Source organism: Mauremys reevesii, linkage group 16 (assembly GCF_016161935.1).
Source record: "Mauremys reevesii isolate NIE-2019 linkage group 16, ASM1616193v1, whole genome shotgun sequence".
Taxonomy (NCBI): Eukaryota; Metazoa; Chordata; order Testudines; family Geoemydidae; genus Mauremys; species Mauremys reevesii.
Genome location: NC_052638.1, coordinates 15655872 through 15675560, shown reverse-complemented (window position 1 = coordinate 15675560; position 19689 = coordinate 15655872). Strand labels below are relative to the sequence as shown.

Below are 19689 nucleotides of genomic sequence, written 5' to 3'. Positions count from 1 at the left end.
ATTCTTTGCTGCTTTTACAGATCCAGACTAACACGGATACTTAAGAAAGGTAGAGTCTCTTTAAAAAAGATGTGAGCATGAGAAGCAAAGCAGGAGTGCTGGCTGTGGAGTCTGGAAACTGGAACTGAAGCAGGTAGGTCAGTGCATGAGAAAAGAAAAACAGATATGTCAGACTGGCCCACGTTAAAGGATTAGCGTCAAAGGTAAAAATCTCCCATTTGAAACCTTGGTGTGTACAAAAGACTAAGGATTCCTTTTAGTACCCTGGACAAAGCACGTAGGTAAGACTAATTTATGTATAAAGAGGATATCTGTAACATCTGATGTCTTCATACCAATAACTGCTATGATATTTGTTTCAAGACTACTGTGTAGTTAACAAAGGAACAATGCAGCAAGGTTAACATGATTTTTTTATTTTTTAAGATGTCACTATTAACACACATTAGTCAAACTAGCCTAGTAATCCCTGCAGTCTTAACACATAGGAAGTCTAACATCCTCTAAGATTTTATTAGATCAAAACCACCAATAAAAGCTCTGATTTTTAGTGTTTATGTAATAAAAGCCTAACACTCTGCTCTCATCTTGTCAGACTAATGTGCGCTTTAGTGACAACATCCATTTGCAAGTCAGTAATATATATCATATGCTGAGTGCCAATCTCAGCTCTGCCTTTCTTGAAAGTGCTAGTTGGAGTCACTGAACCCGCTATTTACAATTTAAAATCCTAATGTATTTACAATAGAAACCAATGTATTTAAAAATCATTAAATATAGTGTTTAACTCTGCTATATTAGTTTATAGGAACACAGCTTACCTCTGGCATCAGTTTTTCCTGCTAATACTTCTGCCAGTTCCTTAAGATTCAAAATTGCTATTCCTGAAAGGAAAATAAAAGCTTAGACAAACCCTCCAGGCATTTTAGAGCCCTGGGAGTTACCATCCTAGGCAGTCCTTCATTAATAGAATTACTGCAATGTTTAGAGATCCTTCCATCTTCCAGACCGCTGTTAAAAATTAATGCATATGTAAAACACTGAGAAGAGTCCACAAAAATCCATTGAGCAGGTTTACTTGAGTCACTGCTATCGTTCAGTTTTTACTAATCCATTGTCAAGAAGGAAACTGCTAGTTTGCCGTTTCTCTCTCCGTTACATTCCCTCCACCTACAGAAAGTGTTTCGTGCATCATGGTCCTGAAGAGTTAGGTAGGCATGGTCTTCTCTTCTTTACTGAAAGGCTGCACTGAACCAGGCTTTACCCATGACAGCCCAGACACCTGCATGCTTTTGCAGTGCTGATCTTCTGGCTTCTTCTAGGCAGAACAAAGTTAGAGTCAGAACCCACTAAATGGTGTGTTTGGTTTTTTTTTTAAAGTATATTAGTTTTTTTTGTTAGGTATTTTTACATTTTGCAGATCTTTATACCCATTCTTGCCTCTTCGACAGGGACACTACTATAAATGCATGCACTGGAAGCTAGCTACTATTTTTAAGATATGTTGCTAGCCTGGCAATCTGAAAGCCACTACACATTGCTAATGCTGTAGACATGCAAAGTATGACATTAGGAATCTCAATGCTGCAGTACATTTTTGCTACTCTACTCTGCACCTAAAGCTAGAAGCTGGGTTGTTCTTTTTTTAAAAAATTTTATTCTGTTCTTTTGAGGCCCTTCCCAACACCCTATCATAGCAAGCATTTACAACTTTGGTAGGGAAAGTGGTAGTCACAAGTAGAGTCAATCTCATTTACAGCTAAACAAAGGTACACTAACAGTAAGAAGGTTTGTTCTGTTTTTACTTCAAGTGGGTCCTATTATAGTATACTCATCCATGAGTATAGTGACACTACTGTGTAGGATCCATGGTTTGAAGACAGTAACAGCTTTCTTGAAAGTTTCTGGACACCAAAGCATCCTAGTGTGCTAGAAGCAGAGGGCACCCTCCCAAACCCAGAGAGGATTCCAGAGTCCTAAATAAATAAATAAATCTAACAGTGATAAAGAATGCCAATCTTGTAGTAAGGGGTCCTCTAAACTGATGAATGAGTATTAGCAGGCCATGTAACAGTAGAACCCAAGATGCACCACTCCAAAACCTTACCTAACTACTAAGTTAGATGTAGAAGTGAGAATGAGCAAGCAGAAGAAAGGACTGGAATTGAGGGAGATGGTAGATTAGCAAATTGCAGCTGGCAACAGGCAAGGGGCTAAGGCATCTTCTGAAGATTCCATATTCACTTTAGCATCTAGCAAAGGATCAAAGGGGGATCAGGTTTCAGATTTCTGTATAGACAGGATGCATCTCTCTATCCACCATCTTGCTGTGGATTGTGCAGTAGACTCCTCTTAGGCTTTTAGTATTGAGAGGCCTATGTGTACGCCCACTGTGTCACATTTAGACAAGGCACCAGTTCTGCAGGATGACATACCCCGCTGGATGGGAGAGCAGTGGAAGTTTCACATGCTGATAAGCTTTCTGCCTGGCAATGCTAACTGATCCACGTGGGTATAGGAAGTGCCCCAACAGTAAAGCAGATCCTTGGAGGTAAGCCAGTGGTTTTAGTTCACCACAAAGTTAATCTTCAAGTGTCAGCATGCTGGCAGAATCCCACATCTTCAGGAGGAAGGCAGCCCTGAAAAGTCTGTCAGGCAGTGACAACAAGGGTCTCTGGTAATGGTAGTGCCAGTTCAAAACAGCAAGAAATGGGGGAGGTGCTAGGAATCCACACACAAAAAATGTACACACCAGAAATCAGCTGCTGGGTTGCTGGCTGCAATGTGGATTTTAGTTTGAGAGCAAGAGATCCTGTGTGAAGTCCTCCCTCCTATGTGCTTTAAAACTCAACATGCCTGACCCTGTTTCCCCAAGTTTTTTGGGCACAGACAAACACTTCCTGTTTCGAAGTAAGCTATTTTGGCTCGCCTCTAAAATCCACAAAGTCTCAATCTCATCAGTAGTAGGATTTAAGTAAACTTGAAATATTGTATATCAATTTAATTGGCCAAGAGATGACAGAAGGACACTAAAAATTGAAATCTCAGAGCTCTTTGCTATTGGCATTTAATCAACTAAATGCTGTTAGCAATGTTTCTATAGAAAGCATACTCTGACAAGATTAGTAGGAGGCATCAAATGACAGCTCAAGAGCTAGGCGTCCATTTAAAAAGAATGAAGACTCTCATTCTTTGCTGCAGACCAACTTCTAGGTGTAAACTAGTTACTAGAGAGGCTTGTTGTGAAGTTCAGATGTGGCCCTGATGTACCTCAGTGGTGGCGGTAAGTCTCACCTCTACCACCAGCACAACCCCAAGCCTCCCTAGGCAGTCTTCTCTCCTGCAAATCTCAGTTGTTCCATAGAATAAAACTTCCTAATCTCTTTCCCAGGACCCTTAGAGTAGATGAACAAGGGGGAAAAAAAAGTCAAACCAGAGAACTACAATGCATTTCTCAAGTTATCCTCCTGCAGCCTCAGAACCCCCAGAAGAGCAGTCTCACTCCAGCATCTGTTATATGTTGCTAAGAATACTGCCACATAGCATGTAGAGCCAGCATACCATTGAGGCCTAATAGAGAACTTATGTTCAAGCCAGAGAACATGAGCACAAGAGCTGAGACTTTATGCATGGAGATGCAAATCTGAGCCTTCAGAGGAAGCAGCAAGGCCTGCCATCAGAGGCTTCTCAGAAGAACAGCTGTCAGCAGCTGGTGGAGGGTTTTCCCCAAGTCAGTCATCCTGCAAATCTGCAATGCATCAGTCAGACAAGGATACCACCAACATAGGAATTCCATGCTGTGCAAGTAGATAAAGCTCTGTAATGCTGCACTTCAGAGTGCTGTGTCAGGTTCACACAGTTGGTTCCCATGCACGGATGTGGTTCAGTTTCAGTAGACACTTCTGATTGAGGGGAGGTAGGGGAGGGTGGAAGAGCCCCATTGGAGATCCCCACCTTGAAACAGGGACTTGTCCTCACAGTAAATAAAAGGAGAGCAAGCTTCCTCCATTTCCTGCCTTTCACAGCAAGGTGTTCTCATGCCCAAAAGCTATCAGTGTAGCTACCCCGATCTCCAAAGTCCAGAGTTTACCCAGTAGTCCAATTGGATGGGTGTAATTAGACTATGTTATGCTATGAGTCCAAACCTCCCAGAGTCCATAGATATTACAACAGTAACATACTTTTGCAAGTGCATGGTATAGGGAGTGACAGCAGCATCCTAGTGACCAGAAGACACCATGGCTTGTGCTTTATATTTTGTATAACATGAAGCAACCATGGCATTGACCAAATTGTTTAGGGAAGTTATTTCTAGTGTTCTAGAAGTGTTCTTTGCTCTGCTGTTGAGCTGACATTTCCCCAGGGGAATAGCAGCAGCATCCAAGTAGTTTTAGTAAATCATTTCCCTCCTCCAATCAGAGTTCCTACATGTAATGAATTTAGAAAGTTCTGGAGTTTTGACTCATTTGTCATTAGGTAACAAGTCTCCTCAAATGAAGAAAGTGACTGGGTTGATGCTAAGTAGTCACCTGTTCAAGCAACAGGAGCACAATAGTGAACATATCCAACCTGGGACAGGCTACCAGACAGTAGCTAGTGTTAGTCATTAACAGTCACTTCCAGCACTTGATGTCTCTTAGAAATAAAGCACATGAACCTTTAACAGCGCTCCCAGGCAGCAAAGAACCGTGTAGCCAAGATTATTTTGTAAGTGAGCTGCTGGGTGCTCTGTGCTTTTGAGCCACAAGACATTTACTTAACTGCCCAACTCTTGACACCCACTTATAAAAATCTTATAGGTATATGTAAGATTTTATATAGACTACAAGCGCTTTACAAAATAAATGAAGACCATCCCTGCTCTACAGCACCCAATACCTAGAGTGTTACTGTAGTATAAATAAGTTGGACTTTGTCTACATACTTTCTGAGTCAACATCTTCTCTCTAGCTTCATCATGTATAGCTGGATTCCATGGAGAAAAGCTATGGAAGAAAGCAGAAGTGTTACGAACTTCATTTTGCTTTAATGTTCCCTCACCCAACTGCCCACTTCAGAAAAAGTTACAGCAATGAGTGTGGGAGGATTTCTAACATTACTCTGAGCTTTCAGTGAGCTGTAAAACCTTGTTTCCCCCTCATCATCATCATCAGGAGAGAGAGAAAAAAAACACCACCTAATCCACAAAGTGGCTCATCACAGATCTCATCCAACACGTATCTGTTCAGTGTTAAGCACCCAAATACTAATTTCAGCTGATACCAGCACCAAAAATTAGGAATTCACCACCAAATGCTAAATACACGAACAGTGACTAGTTGAAAGTTCTAACTCCTAGTACCAAAGCTAAGTTTCACAAAGCTATATTGCCACTGCAACAGTTCAAATGGAGCATGCAAGTTCAACTTGTAAATATCTGAACACCAGATTTGTCCCATGGGTGCCTTTAAAGTGACCAGATTCTTTTGTTATTCACTAAAGCCAATATTTAATGGATAATTGGTAAGGAAATTTACATATTAGTTTAGCAGTGTTGTAATCATGTTGGTCCCAGGATACTGGAGAGACAAGGCAGATAAGGTAATAATCTTTTATTGGTCCAACTTTTGTTGGAGAGAGAAGCTTCAAGCTTGCATAGAGCTTTTCTTCAGGTCTGGGAAATATACTCTGAGTGTCACAGCTAAATAAAAGGTGGAACAGATGGCTTAGCATAAGTAGTTAACATTTCAAGGGACCATTCAAGGTGAAGTGGTCTGCTAACAACTCTCCAGACATAGGAGGAAAGAGGGGTGGGGGGGGAGAGGAGAGAAGCTGGGGGGGTTAAGTGAGTTCTAGATTGTAGAAAGCTATAAATCCAGTGTACCTATTCAGTCCATGATGTTTAGTATCGAGTAATGTTATGAATTTAACATCCCAGGTTTGTCTTTTGCAGATGTTGGGCAGATTTCCTTTGAGAATAAGGACTGAGGTCAGATTTCACAAAGCAGTGACTTTCAAAGTGTTAATCTATAGGTGATATTCTGTGTGTTTGTCTTACCATTTTTCTGTGACAGTTCATTTGAGAGAGTGTAGTGATTGACTGGTTTCACCCACAAACACAGCATCTCTGGGGTATTTGGTGTGCCACTCCATGATTGTGTTAAGGTGTATATCCCAGACTCTCTCCTCAGAGCTTATTCTGTGGTATCTGAGTGCCTGGCTGTAGATAAACAGAATTCTTGGTGTCTGGGGTTGTTACTGGATCTGCGAAGACAGGTGTGGTGATCAGGGGGTTTCTTGTACATAGTTGCCTATGTTCTGTTCTGTTGCTGAAGCCAATCATGGTGTCCAGGAAGTTGATGCTAGCGTGGGAGTACTCTAGAGAGTTTAAAGAGATGTGGTGGAAACCTATCAATGAGTTTCAATAGTCTGTCCAGAGGACGAAAATATCAATGATATACCTGAGATACATTAGTTTTGTGGTGCATTTGTCCAGAAATTCTTCTTCTAGGTGGCCCACAAAGAGGTTGGCTTACTGGGTAGCCATTCTGGCTGATCTCATGGCTTGGAACAAGTGTGTGTTAGTGAATGTAAAAACTGATATGGGTGAGGATGAAATGGATTAGTTGGACTGTGTGTTTGGGATGGATATATGAGGGTTAGCCATGGTCTTGTAAATACTTGAGGTACTCACCAATGAGATCATTGTGAGGGATGTTGGTGTACAGGGAGGGGATATCCATGGTGGCAAGGATAGTGTTCTGAGAGAGGTTGTTAATGTTGGAGTTTGTGGAGGCAGTCAGTTGTGTCCTGAAGGAAACTGGCCCCAAAACTTATTCTCCTTCTGCCCCTCTGACTGGAGAGGCGTTAACTGGCCACTTCACCTTTAATGGTCCCTAGCATAAGTAGTTAAAGCATTTCAAAACAATCCGTTCCACCGTGTATTTAGCTGTGACACGCTGAATACCTTTCTCAGACCTTAAGAGCTCTGTGCAAGTTTGAAAACTTGTCTCTCTCACCAACAGAAATTGGTCCAATAAAAAATTCTCCTCACCTACCTTGTCTCTTGAGCAATGTTGTGTCAGTTTGCATTAATCATTTACTCAGTACTAAATGTCAACTACCCTGATTCAGATGTGTGTATAAAGGGATCTTTGTAAAGGAGGAGAAGAAAGGAACCGCCAGGGTTATTAGATCAGAAGTGATGGCAATACTATGACTTGGCATCAAAAGCTATACTGAGTGTGCTTGAATTCAGAACAGTAGAACATATGGAATTAAGTATAATGCATAGGCTACTTACCTAATTGCATAGGGATCTTCTATTTTAGGCTGATCAAATAAGTGACTGCTGCATAGTTTGATACTGTCTACCACCTTACTTTTGAACAGCTGAATGTCTTTTTCATATCTATAAAAGAGAGACATTTGCTAATTTCATATGGTGAAGTTTTAAGAAGTTGTAAACTAGTCTTGGTTTTTCAACATGATGGCGGAGGCTAGGGGAAATGGGGTATTTTAAGTTTGTTCAGCTAGCTGATGCAATATACCATAAACAGGTGCTAAAAATAAATGCTACAGTAAATTTAGCTGTTTACTTACAAAATACCTATGCCAGAGTCTATATTAAAGAAATAAAACAAAAAGCTTAATGAAAATAGAAAATGAAGTTCTAAATACATAGCCAAAACAGTTTAGGATGACACCTACAGCACTGCAGCTTCCGGATTCAAAGGACTGGTTGTATCAATCTTGTAGAAGACTCTGCGAGCATACATTAGTACTTGCCATATGTGATTATGGTTTCGCCTAGGAAGAGAGTAGTTAGTTAGTGAGGGACAGAGGAACAGCATTTCTGTATTAGACACCAGTACATTAGTACTCACCTCCATTTTGCAAATGCTCTTTTCACATCTAATTCACCTGAGAGGGGATCTACTAGTGGGTGGAAGACTGGTAGATCGAACACCAATCGCTGTTTTAGAGAGAAAAAGTTCAAAAAATTGCTTTAGTGAAATTACTCAAGACTATGGTTTATCATCTGATTTATGATAAACTTTCACTTAGATGTGTTTTTATGGTTTTTAGGACCCTGTTAATGGGTGCCCAAATCCTTAAGGGGACCTCTCCTACTTTTGTTAGAAGCAACCCCTCACATTGCTTGAATTGGGGGGGAGAGGGGAAGAAGAGGAAGAGAAATGGAAATCTGTTTTACTTTGAACATTTGACAGCATTGTGTCTGGCCAGTTCACTGTTTCCCCTATTGCTTGTGTAAGTTAAGGTAGTTAGTTTAAAATAATTTTTCTATTAAAACCCCAAAACTGGCGAAGGGACCTAGGAACAGGTGCAGAATTAACCATTTTCAACTCTGATATAGTTTCCCCACTGATGCTGTCCCTTTAAAAAGTGTTTAAATTACTTCTTTAAAGCTGTCAATTAAACTGTTTCCTTCAGGAGTTTGTGGCTGTAATGTTCTGCCAACATAAAAAAATTACAAAAGCCTGGCTAAGCACATCTTCATTGTGCTCTGAAAGCAATCATATTGACAGAGACCACCAATTTCATAAGCAAGAATATTCTGCTGACAGTCCTAAAAAAAGTTTGATCCTAGGAAGGAACAAAAGTATTCCAGTTGTACAAAGGCACAGGAATATTGTTTCATTTTACATACCAAAAGGAAACATGAAATTGCTGAAACAAAGAAGCAGATGACAACTCCATTTCCACCTTCACCTAAGCTTAATAGTCAAGAAAATACTTCAAGCAGTCAGCCACTCCTTTAAGGGCTACTATGATCCAGGAGTCATAATTACAGTTACCACAATGCAGGTCCTAAACCTCTAATTTAGAAGGACTGGTAGAGCCTGAAAGTCAACCCCACACCCTATGCAGACACAGAAGTTGCTACAAAGTAACAAGATGATCCTCCACTGACAGTACGAGTGTACAAACCAGTCAGAACCTTCACCAACCAGTGAACAAAGCCAGTCCCAGGAACTGAACAAATGCCAATCTCCAACACCATAAAAGGAAACTAAGATTTCACGATTGTTGTTAGATTACTCCAGCACTTACTGGGCAGTCACCATCTGGGTAATTGTCAGGGATGTAGACTGTAAATTTGAACACACCATCCTGGTAGAGGCCATGTCTTATGAATATCACTCCAAACCACACTGTAAGGGAGAAGAGTTGTATGAGTTGGTGCAAAATGCCTTAAATATGGTAAAATAAAAGATCTACCCCTGAACTTACTTAATGCTGATCTGTAAGATGGTTGCACATAAACTCCTGGCAGCTTCTGCTTTACGACCAAAGTGCTGTAATAATAAACAGTCATTTAGGATAAAGAGCTGTATGAGGACTGGATTAGCATATGCACTCAGCAAAAGACTTCAGTACACAAGAAAGGCCACTGCTGTGCTGCCAATATCTCAACAAGGGACTCTTAGAAATATTTCCCTTCCAATCCCAAGGGTGGATGTGCTCACACGGGGGAGGGGTAAGGAACTAAAGAATCCACTTTCCCTCCCCCCATTTAAAGAGATACTGGCAGGAAATTCTTACACCTCTTGTTCAAGATTACTGGAAATGAAAGATTAGGAGGGAAAGTTCATTTTTCAGTAATATATTTAACAAGTCAGCACTGGATCAAGTCATTTTCATTCTCCTATACAGTCAGTTTCTCGCATTTGTGTGAAGAGACATTTTATAAAGAAGAAAACCATAATTTGACAGAGGGATTTGGAGCAGCTGTAGTGAATGAAACTGCTTGTAGTTCTATTTTTTAATGTTAGCCAAAGCTTTAACTTGAAATTTAGACAATGATTTCAGTCATAATCATGGTAACTACTGTAGGTCAAGGGGGAAGTGGCGTGGCAACAGAATAGGGCAAGTGAAGATGCCAACCAAGGAGGGCAGGCAAGCACAAGAAGGTATTTTAGACAAGTAAGGCCTCAAGAGTACCAGGAGCAGAAGGTACCAAAGTATGACCTGAGTTTTGATCCCTATATTCCCCCTTCCCACTCCCCAGTCATTTATGGCTGGTCACACAAGTTTGAGCTGAGCCCTCTATTTTTTGTCATGGAGTTAAGCTGTTCATGTCCAATGGATTACAACTGATTTCTCCCCTCACCTTCCTCTATTGTTTTTGCCCTTTAGTAGACACCCTTATATCATGGAAATAGCATTGCAATGCTGAGAGTGGATAAGAGCACAATGCAACATTTTTGCTGTTCCGAGAGTGGAAACAAAAAATTGGTATGTTTCCAACATGGTGTTGGAAATACTAAATAGAATTTTACTGAGCCATTCACTGAAAGAGAACGCTTAACACCGTATTCAGCTAAAGCAATTTATAAATAGGCTTCTCTTATTAGTTGGCACTTGCACAAGTCTGTTTTAAGCTGAACACAGCAGGCCAACAATGAACTAGTGAACAACTGTCTCTGACTGTACCAGCATCAAAGTTAGATGACATAATTTGTTATAGTACCCCTTTTTTAAAAAAAACCTGTTATATCAGTGCCTAAGACTTTGATTTCCATAATGCCATCAGCAATTGCTTAGCAACAGGAGACCATTATTCTCCGCTGCACTCCATGACACTGGCATCTTAAATTGATTAAGATGTTATAAACTCAGGTTGTCAGAAGATTAACTAGAGCCCCACAGCATGAAAAAGTGTATGTAAATTGAACTAAAAGAGTTCTCATCTTCAGTTTAAGATTTTTAAATGGAAAAAGTGTATTTCAAAATTAGCATTGCATCAGGGCTCAGGGGAATTGCATTCAGAAATGCATAGCTTGAGTTTCATAGCTCAGAATGCAGCAGATGAAATCACTAGACAAGTTATGTAACTAAGAAGAAAAATCTGACATGACACAAATTTGCATTTTATGCTCCTTCCTACACTCATGACCCCAGACTGATCCACGGAGCAGTGGTCCAGAGCATTTCCTGGTGGTCCATGGAAAGCTGACTAGTTACATTTCACTCCTCCTCTTCTAAATTTCATGGTAAAATTCATTAGAAGATGATTTTCCTAATATTTACTTTCCACGTAAGTATCCACTTTAGTTGCTGCGCATTTGATCACACATGACTGAGGAATAGTCCACAGTATGAGAATCTCTGATTAGGAGAACCATATTTCCCAAGGAAAAAACAGAACACCACATGGGGCTAGTCTGAGGGCCCCTCCTCAGCTACTTGTCCAAGCACCCGCCACCTTGGGCTGGCCCAAGCCACAAGCCTGACCCACCACCCCCCATGTGGGGCTGGCCCCCATGCCAGGCTGGAGCTGGCATCGCTGCTTGCCCGAGCCCTGCCTCCCCCCTTACACAGGGTGGCATTATCGTTCCCCAACTGCATGTTCTTCCGCACCCTTTGACAAAAGTGAGCATTTGTCCTGTTTGCTCTTGCAATCTGATCAAGCAGGCAAGAGCAAATGGGACAAATGCTCATTTTTGCCAAAAAAATAGGGACAGCCAGTACAGGGCTTAAAAAAGGGACTGTCCCGGCCAAAACAGGATGTATGGTTACTCTATCCCTGATACACCTCCCATATTAGCCAGTGGTGAGATTAGGATGATAGCATGGTATCTTCCTGCTGGACATTTGTTGGCTTTTAGTTAAGCTATCTTTAAAAAAAAAAGAAAAAAAGTATACTTTCTTCCTAAAAGCAATTTAGTGTACATTAATCAATCTTATGAGGCTGCCTAACGCCCAAGATAGGTATATTTGGATTTTAAGTTTGATATGTACAAGAGGACCATCCAAAGCTATAGCTAAAAGAGTAACTCCTCTCCAAGTTAAAAGACTATATTAATTTTGCAGGGTTTAGTGTTTAAATGAGCATCCTGGTTATGGTTTTAAAAGTTCCATACAAGAACTGTTTCTAAAGCTACTCCCTGCAATTGTGTTTTAGTTTTCTGAAGTACAAGACCAGTGAGCTAAAAAGGTGAAATATTTTGAAACTAAAGCAACATACAATTCCGCAAGGAGAGAGTATTCCAAGTAGAAAGGCCCATAGGAGGCATGCGTTCCATTTGTAGACTGGGGTGAAGGGGCAGGAGAAGCAGGCTTGGTCATCGGCACAGCATTTTTTGGAATAGAAGGCAGCTGTTTCTTTGTAGAGGTGCGTGGAGGACTGATTCTCAACTCTCCAGTCACAGTCTTTTCTTCAGTTTCAGGTCTCTGTTAAATACATATACACGTTAAATACAAAAATACAATATATATTAGCATTTCAAGTTTATATTTTATAAAACACTGAATAGTTTAGGCTGCAAGCTAAAGCTTCTATTCAATTATATACCAATGAAGTTTAATTCGGTTTGAAAGACTTCACCTTACTAGTTATTACATAGTCAGACTCCATACAAGTTGCTTCCTTACATATTTTCTTTATTACAGGCACTGGCTGAACTCTGAGCCGACACTGCTTTAGTTCCTAGTAGGCAGTAAAGCTGTAGATTAAAGCAAATTACACCTCCACAGCATTAATTTAGAAACTGACGGGTAATGTCAGCTTCCAAGTCAGTCTTCATTTCTAACACTCAATGTACTGAGATGAACCACTTCAATTCCACTAACAAGTCTTTCTGCAATTTAAATATATGAGTGATTAGTATAGTAAAGAAGAGGTGAGAGAATGGAACATTCTGGGGCAATGAGTTAAAGGGAAGAATGCCTCCCACTTCTGTGGGAAATGTTTGTGCTGAGGCAGGCACAGCACAATTGGGTAGATTACACTACCCTATCCTCATTGTTTTTAAACCATCACATTAGATGGCCTGGGCTGCCTATAGTCCTTCAGCTGTCCACACAAAAACACAGATTTTACATGTGTCATTTGTAAGTACTTCACTATATTAACCAGTTAAAGACCATCATGCTTTCTATTTTGCTGAGGAAATAATCACCACTGCAGTTAAGTAGTCAAAAGACCTGAGAAAGTGTTCAGTCCACATATGGGAGAACTTAATTATGGTTCAGTGGCTAGGCCAAGACACAGACTGCTGGGTTACTGGTTAGAATTTAAACTACAGTTTTAGTGATGGAAAGTTACCATGTGACTGTTTGGTGTCTTCTGTAAAATGTCTGTGAACTGACCTATGACATCCACATCATCATCATCATCATCACCACCACCACTAGAACTTCCACCATTGCTGAGAATTTTGGAAGTAAAAGACTGAACAGGCCTCAGACTGAACTTTTAGTAGTTTTTCCTCCTGACAAATAATGATGACAGATTGTTCCATATACTCCCACGGGAATTCTGTACCACTGAGCATGCGCAAAATTCACGTCCCCTGTAGATTTCTTCGCTTCCCTGAAGAAAACTAACTTCTGACAGGGAAGCAAAGGGAAGCCGCAAGAGAGAGCAGGCCCCCCTTCCAGCACCACAGGCACGTCATTTTGGGTGCCTGGAGCAGCCGACAGAGGTAAATCACCATGGGGCTGGGGATGCCCCTGCCAATGGGGTCTACCCTGTGCGGGGCTCAGTTGTTAGTCCCGGCTGGGCTGGGGAGGACGGGACTTCCTCTTCCCTTCAAGGAGCAGCCAGGGCCAGGTCCAACCCAACTCCAGAAGTCTCCCCCAGCTGCAGGAAGCTCCACACATACACACCCTACTTCCTGCCCCCATCACTCCCCAGCTGTGGGTGGGTGGGTGGAGGAGGAGATGGGGTTGGGTGGATCAGGGAGCATTTCCCTGTACAATGACCAATGCATCTAAACTCCCCGTACCCTCCACCACGCACCAAGTCCCACTCCCTCAGCACCCAGACCCCTCCCGCACTAAGACCCACTCCATCTTGACACTCCCACCATGCAGACTCCTCTCCACTGAGTCCCAACCATTCTTCACCTGAGTCCTCCCTACAGAGTCTCATTCCTCCCCCCCACATCAGGATCAAGTGCAGCCTCACCACTGAGTCCATGCCCGTGGAGGGGGGAGGGGGGGTTACAGGGTGTGTGTGAAAGAGTAAGAAGATGGTTGGGGGGCTAGGCTGGGCTGCGGGGTAATTTCCCACCTCCATGCAGCCGGTGCTCTATGCTCCCCGCTGCTATGCTGAAACCTTCACATTTATTTATTTACAAATAAAATATGCAGAATTTTAAGTTTTTTGGCACAGAATTCCCTCAGGAGTATAAGTAAGTTGTTAAAGCCTGTGTGGTACTTTTTTGACCAAAAGGACTGCTTCAGACTAGTACAGGCAGTCCTCGATTTTACAACATTCGACAAACGGCACTTACAACATCTCTGAATTGACACTGATTTGATTTATGACAATTAGTTTAGACTATGATACTCGGTCCCGCAATGGAGTCGATTGCAGTTCCGAATTACAACATTTTGACTTACGACGCAATTTGCAGGAACCAATTGTGTCATAAGTCCGAGTACTGCCTGTATTGAACATCTCTTTAGTTTACTATCCATTTGAATAACATGGATATTCTGTCTACCTTGCTTAGAAATAGAACTCAATACAGAAGTGTCCTCACAACTAAGGGGGTGCAGAAAGTCTCCACACCTCGGCAAACCACTTGACAAAATTTTATGTAAATCTGAGGTGCTTCACTATTTTTTTTTTTTTAAGAGGGTACATTCACTGTAGATTGTTCAAATTTTCAAGATACCATACAGAATCTTAAGTATTCCACCCAGCAGTGACCTTTCCCAGTATTTTTATTCATGGCTTTTTTCACATTCAGAGCTGCATATAATAGATCTAAAAGTAGATCTATTACAGATGGTAGTTCTTTAAAAAGACATAGCACAGTGGAAGAACCCTCAGATCTGCACTCAAATATGGCCACCCAAGTGTCCAACTTTAAGATATTTAATTGACATGGCCCTAACTGAATGCTAAAGAGGCATTCAGCTTTTGGATTCACAACAATGACAATCAGGACTTGCCAAACCTAGAAGGCAATCCATAGTTTTGCTATTTTCCAGCACTAGTCTGGGGGTAGGGGCGTGAAGGACCAGAGAAAGAGAGAACCAAGTTGAAGAAGCACTCCTAGCTCTCTTCCCCCAAAGAGTTGCTGACAGAAGACAAATGTTAATCTGACCTTTTAGAAGCCTGCTATTTTTGCTCATCATTTAGGTCAATGAGACACAGAAGTCCCAGGTATGTACCTTATGTCCAACAAACGTCTAGTTAAAGCTTGGCCCAGAGTACCACAGCTGCAAGAACCCAGATAAATCTGGATAAGACTCAACATGACTCAAGTTACTAATATCCACCTCTTGATGAGGTAGTCGTGGATTTCGGTTTCCCATGAAGAGACCGACTTATACTTAGGCAGATATTGCAGTATAATATTGCAAGTTAGAGGATTCAGTTTTTACAGACTCTACTAAGCAGAGCTACTTTATGTTTACCTCATGGCTGTATAGGTGAGAGTCAAGAAATCCACAGCACTTCGATAACTATCTTGTCAAGATTTCTTTTTCAAGATAGATTCTGAGGCTTCATTTTAAGTCACTTTAGATAGTTACAGGCTTTACATTTTGATAAATGTAAATTTGTTTTGTGATATTATGCAGTACAGCTTGATAAGAGGTGAACAATTAACAACGCATATACCATTTACTAAAATATCCACCTTGCGTGAGGAACTTGTAGACATGCTCCAGAAAGGGTTCATAACTTGTATTCCAAGAAAAGGGCTGCAAATGTTGTCTCCAGACCCTCTCTAGCACTTGGATGTCACTTTCTAGCCTAAAAACACACAGAATTACATGTTAAAGAGTGTTCAAACAAATAAAGATTCAACACAATTAGGCCAGACCTAATTAGCCTATTAGGACAATATTACAACATTAATTCTGAACTTCAGAAACAAAAGTTTGTGTAATAGTAATCAACCTCAACTAGCTCAAAAGCTCTCCAAAATATTTCAAAACATTCATAAGACCAAGAGAAATATTTAAACGTATATAGCACCTTTCAGCCACTCTCCTCTCTGCAAAGATGCCATTGGACAGGCCTGCAACTTCCCAATGGGGAATGCAAGAAAACTGTTTGTTGGGTAGCTTAGTTAAGTCCAACTATGGATGGCACTCTAATAGCCTATTCTGTAGCTTGGGCAAGTTTTTTCATCCCTGATTTTGATCAACTGACTCTACAAGCGTTTTAAGAGTATTAGTTCGAAAAGTGTCTGCCATTCCCAATGAAGGAATTGAGCTTTCATCGTGTGTGACATTTTGTTTTCATTTGCATAGAAATGCAGCCAGGAATAGATAAAGTCACAGAATCCAGAAGTTTCTCTGCAGCCTTTTCTCTTTTTAAACTGTGTTCCATTACAAAAAGCACAATATGGACTTAGTTTGATCAGTGATCCTAATAGAAAGTACTTCAGTAGAGTTGGGGATTTCATTGAGACACTTACCATTTTGATCCCTGCCTCTACTACTCCCCTTCCCCCTACTCATTTAACATCAGTTTCTCTCCTTTAAAGAGATTTTAGCTACTCGGTGTGTCTGGAGCGACTCCTCTCTGGTTTCTCCACCTCTTTCCAACTTAGAATTTCTCTCCCGTTTCTTCTGGTCCCCGCCCCCCATCTCTAGTTATAGTAACTAAAGTATTTTAGTATGCAGTGTAGTTGTAGCTGTGTTGGTCCCAGAATATTAGAGACAAAATGGGTGAAATAATATCTTTTATTGGAACAACTTCTCTGTGTGGCTCAAACGTTTGTTTCTCTCACCAACAGAAGCTGGTCCAATAAAAGATATTACCTTACCTACCTTGTCTCTCTAAAGCATTTTGGAACAGTTTTATATAACTTCTATATGAATCTGTAGGATAATGATCCATGAGTCAATTCACCATTAATGCCTGTCCATTTCTTTTATAGCTGTTATAATAGCTTTTTCCCCAGATCAAGTAATTATCAGTGGCTAGTTTGAGTCAGGACTAAAGGTCCTGTTTTTCATTACACAATTTGAGTCCATTCAGCCAGGTAAGCTAGGAAATAATACTCCTTTAGGCTTAAAGCAGCACTTGTAAAAACGTGAAAATTCAGCAAAATTTCTGCAAAGCTATATCTGCCTGCTTTTTAAAGAAAAAAATTGATATCTTCAACCAGATACAAATAAAACCATTTTATATCACTATAACTTCATCCACACTAAGGGCTTGGCTACACTTGAGAGTTGCAGCGCTGGTGGAGGCTTTACAGCGCTGCAACTTAGTAACTGTCCACACCTGCAAGGCACATCCAGCGCTGCAACTCCCTGGCTGCAGCGCTGGCTGAACACCTGGTCTGCTTGGGGTGTAGCGAGTGCAGCGCTGGTGATCCAGCGCTGCTCAAGTGTGGACACACACCAGCGCTGTTATTGGCCTCCAGGGTATTAGCAGATATCCCAGAATGCTTTTAACTAAGTTACTCTTTGTTTTGTTATGCAGCCCCTCTTTGTTTTGTTGTGAACTCGGAGCGCCGGGAGCTCCGGGAGCTGCTTATCTAAAAAACAAACACAGCTCTTGTTTCCTGTGATCAATCTGTACCTGACTGTGAACAATCAAATGAGATAACCCCTGTGAATGAGACAGGCAGGGACTGAGTGTTTGTTTGACGGGGCAGAGGGGAGAACGGGAGTCCGTTGGATGCAGGCTATTTGCAGTTAAGAGTAAGGGGTCGGGAACATTTTCTGATTTTGCAAGGCAGGAAGCTAACACACAGTGTTGGCTCCAAAAATCCTCTCTCTCTCTCTCCTCCCGCTCTGTCACACTACACCCCACCAACCTCTTTTGAAAAGCACGTTGCTGCCACTTGAACACTGGGATAGCTGCCCATAATGCATCACTCCCAACAGCACTGCAAATGTGGCCACACACCAGCGCTGTTCCTACACAGTTGGATGACCAGCACTGTAAACTCCCAGCGCTGCAACTCTCAAGTGTAGCCAAGCCCTTAGGTGTTTCACTGATTTAACTATATACATCACTACCTCAATATAACGCCACCCGATATAAAACAAATTTGGATATAACCCAGTAAAGCAGTGCTCCAGGGGGGTGGGGCTGCATGCTCCAGTAGATCAAAGCAAGTTCAATATAATACTGTTTCACCTATAACGCAGTAAGATTTTTTGGCTCCCAAGAACAGCGTTATGTTGAGGTAGAGGTGTAATTAAAATTAGTACATGAACGGTGCTGAGAGAAGCTCTCCGATTTTGAGTCTTCTCAAACTTCATCTACTCATTTTCAAGCCATCCATCCACCCAGATTATGACTTTGCAATCACATCCTTATGAACAGGTTCTCCTGCATGACCCCTCTAGCCAACAGATCTGCAAGCCACATTCAAGAGTCAAGATACAGGGAATAAGCTCCAGCCCCGTTTTCTCCCCCTGCCCCCTCAAACACACACTTCTGATCCCAACAAATACCTATCTGGGGGCTCCAGTACAGGACTATTGAGACATCTCTGCGCAGCCACACTTGTCTGTAACTCCGCTTGCTCACGGCAGTAGCGCGGTCCCACCTTTACACAAAAGAAAGGCCGCCCAGTGCCTCAGTCGCAGCTCTCGTGTGCCATTCCCGCCTCACGCTTTGCTCGGGAACGGGGCACTGCCCGGGAGCACTAGTGACGCTGCACCGGCCGGAGGAGTGTCTGCCCGGCAGAGCGGCCCGGGTGGCACGCCGCAGCCTACGCGTCCCGCAGAGGGGCAGGTTTTAGCAGCCAGGGCGGGGATACCTGAGCTCGGGGAGGACGGACGAGGAGGACGTGGGGGGGGGGTCACCGGGGCGCAGCTGGCAGGGGCCGCGGTTACCGCTTTGAAAACGAGCGCGTGCGAGCTGAGGGGGAAATAACGGCAAGTGCTTGGACTCACCCGCCCGGGCCGGCGCCCCGCGCGCCCCCTCCCCCGCCGTACGTCCCCGGGCAGCCGGACCCCTCTCCCCCCCGCTCCGCCGCACCTGAGAGGGGAGCGGGCCCGACCCGCCGCCGCCTCAGCCGCGAGGAGAGCAGAGCCAGGAGCCCGCCACGGCCCCCGCGCGCAGGACACCGGCTGCCCCTGGCGCCAGTCCCGCCCCGCCCCTGCAGCGGCCGCACCCAGCCCCACCCGCTGCCGCCAGAGCATCCCAGTCACCTACTCCGCAGCAGCAGCCCCGCCCACCCCGCAGGCTTCCCACCAAGCAGGGGCCGGGTCCCGCAGCGCCTTCGCCTTCCTGCGGAGACTGTCTCCGCCCGGCCGCCGTTGTTGTGCTATTTGTAAGGGGGCACCCCGCGTTCTCGCTCTTTCCCACCGCCCAGGGGAGCCGGGCGGGGCCGCAGCGCAGGCGGGCTCCAAGGCCCCACTCACCCGCACTAGGTCCCCGGATACTCCACTGCGAGCGCGGCCGCTTCCAGTTCACCCACCAGCACCTCCGTTCTCCCTTACCCCGTCCGCAGCTCTAACACCCGCCCCTAGCAGCAATATCCGGCCAGCCTCAGACACGCATTGGCCGCAGAGTCAGCCAATCACAGGCCGGCCGTTCTGGGCAGTGTTGTGACTGCGGTTCGGTGACTACCACACCGGCCAATCACAAACTCCGCTCCTCCTATGACGCTAAAAACGTGACCGCAACCTGTTACCAAGGTACGCTGCCCGTCGCCAATGAGGACGATGACGATTGGCTAGAGCACTTGGGGGAGGTTTTAGGGGGGGTATGGATGACTAGGAACGGGCATTGTTGCGATTGTAGGTGAC

At 43.2% G+C, this 19689-nt stretch overlaps 1 protein-coding gene across 8 annotated transcripts; it reads right to left on the bottom strand.

Annotated features, from left to right (window-relative positions):
* Positions 1–1060: 1060 nt before the first annotated feature.
* Positions 1061–19518, bottom strand: LOC120384647 (AKT interacting protein). 8 transcript variants are annotated; one of them, XM_039503625.1, is made up of 10 exons: positions 19381–19518; positions 15603–15718; positions 11972–12177; positions 9235–9299; positions 9055–9155; positions 7866–7954; positions 7690–7788; positions 7283–7390; positions 4925–4985; positions 1061–1318 (listed from the first exon to the last, which is right to left on the bottom strand). In XM_039503625.1, exons 2-10 carry the CDS (start codon positions 15642–15644, stop codon positions 1208–1210), a joined length of 882 nt encoding a protein of 293 aa, XP_039359559.1. In that variant the 5' UTR covers positions 15645–15718; positions 19381–19518; the 3' UTR covers positions 1061–1207. The 8 variants fall into 8 exon arrangements, with proteins under 8 accessions (XP_039359559.1, XP_039359562.1, XP_039359558.1 ...); XM_039503628.1 differs by having other exon boundaries at positions 1061–1315; positions 19303–19509; XM_039503624.1 differs by having other exon boundaries at positions 19303–19503.
* Positions 19519–19689: the final 171 nt, after the last annotated feature.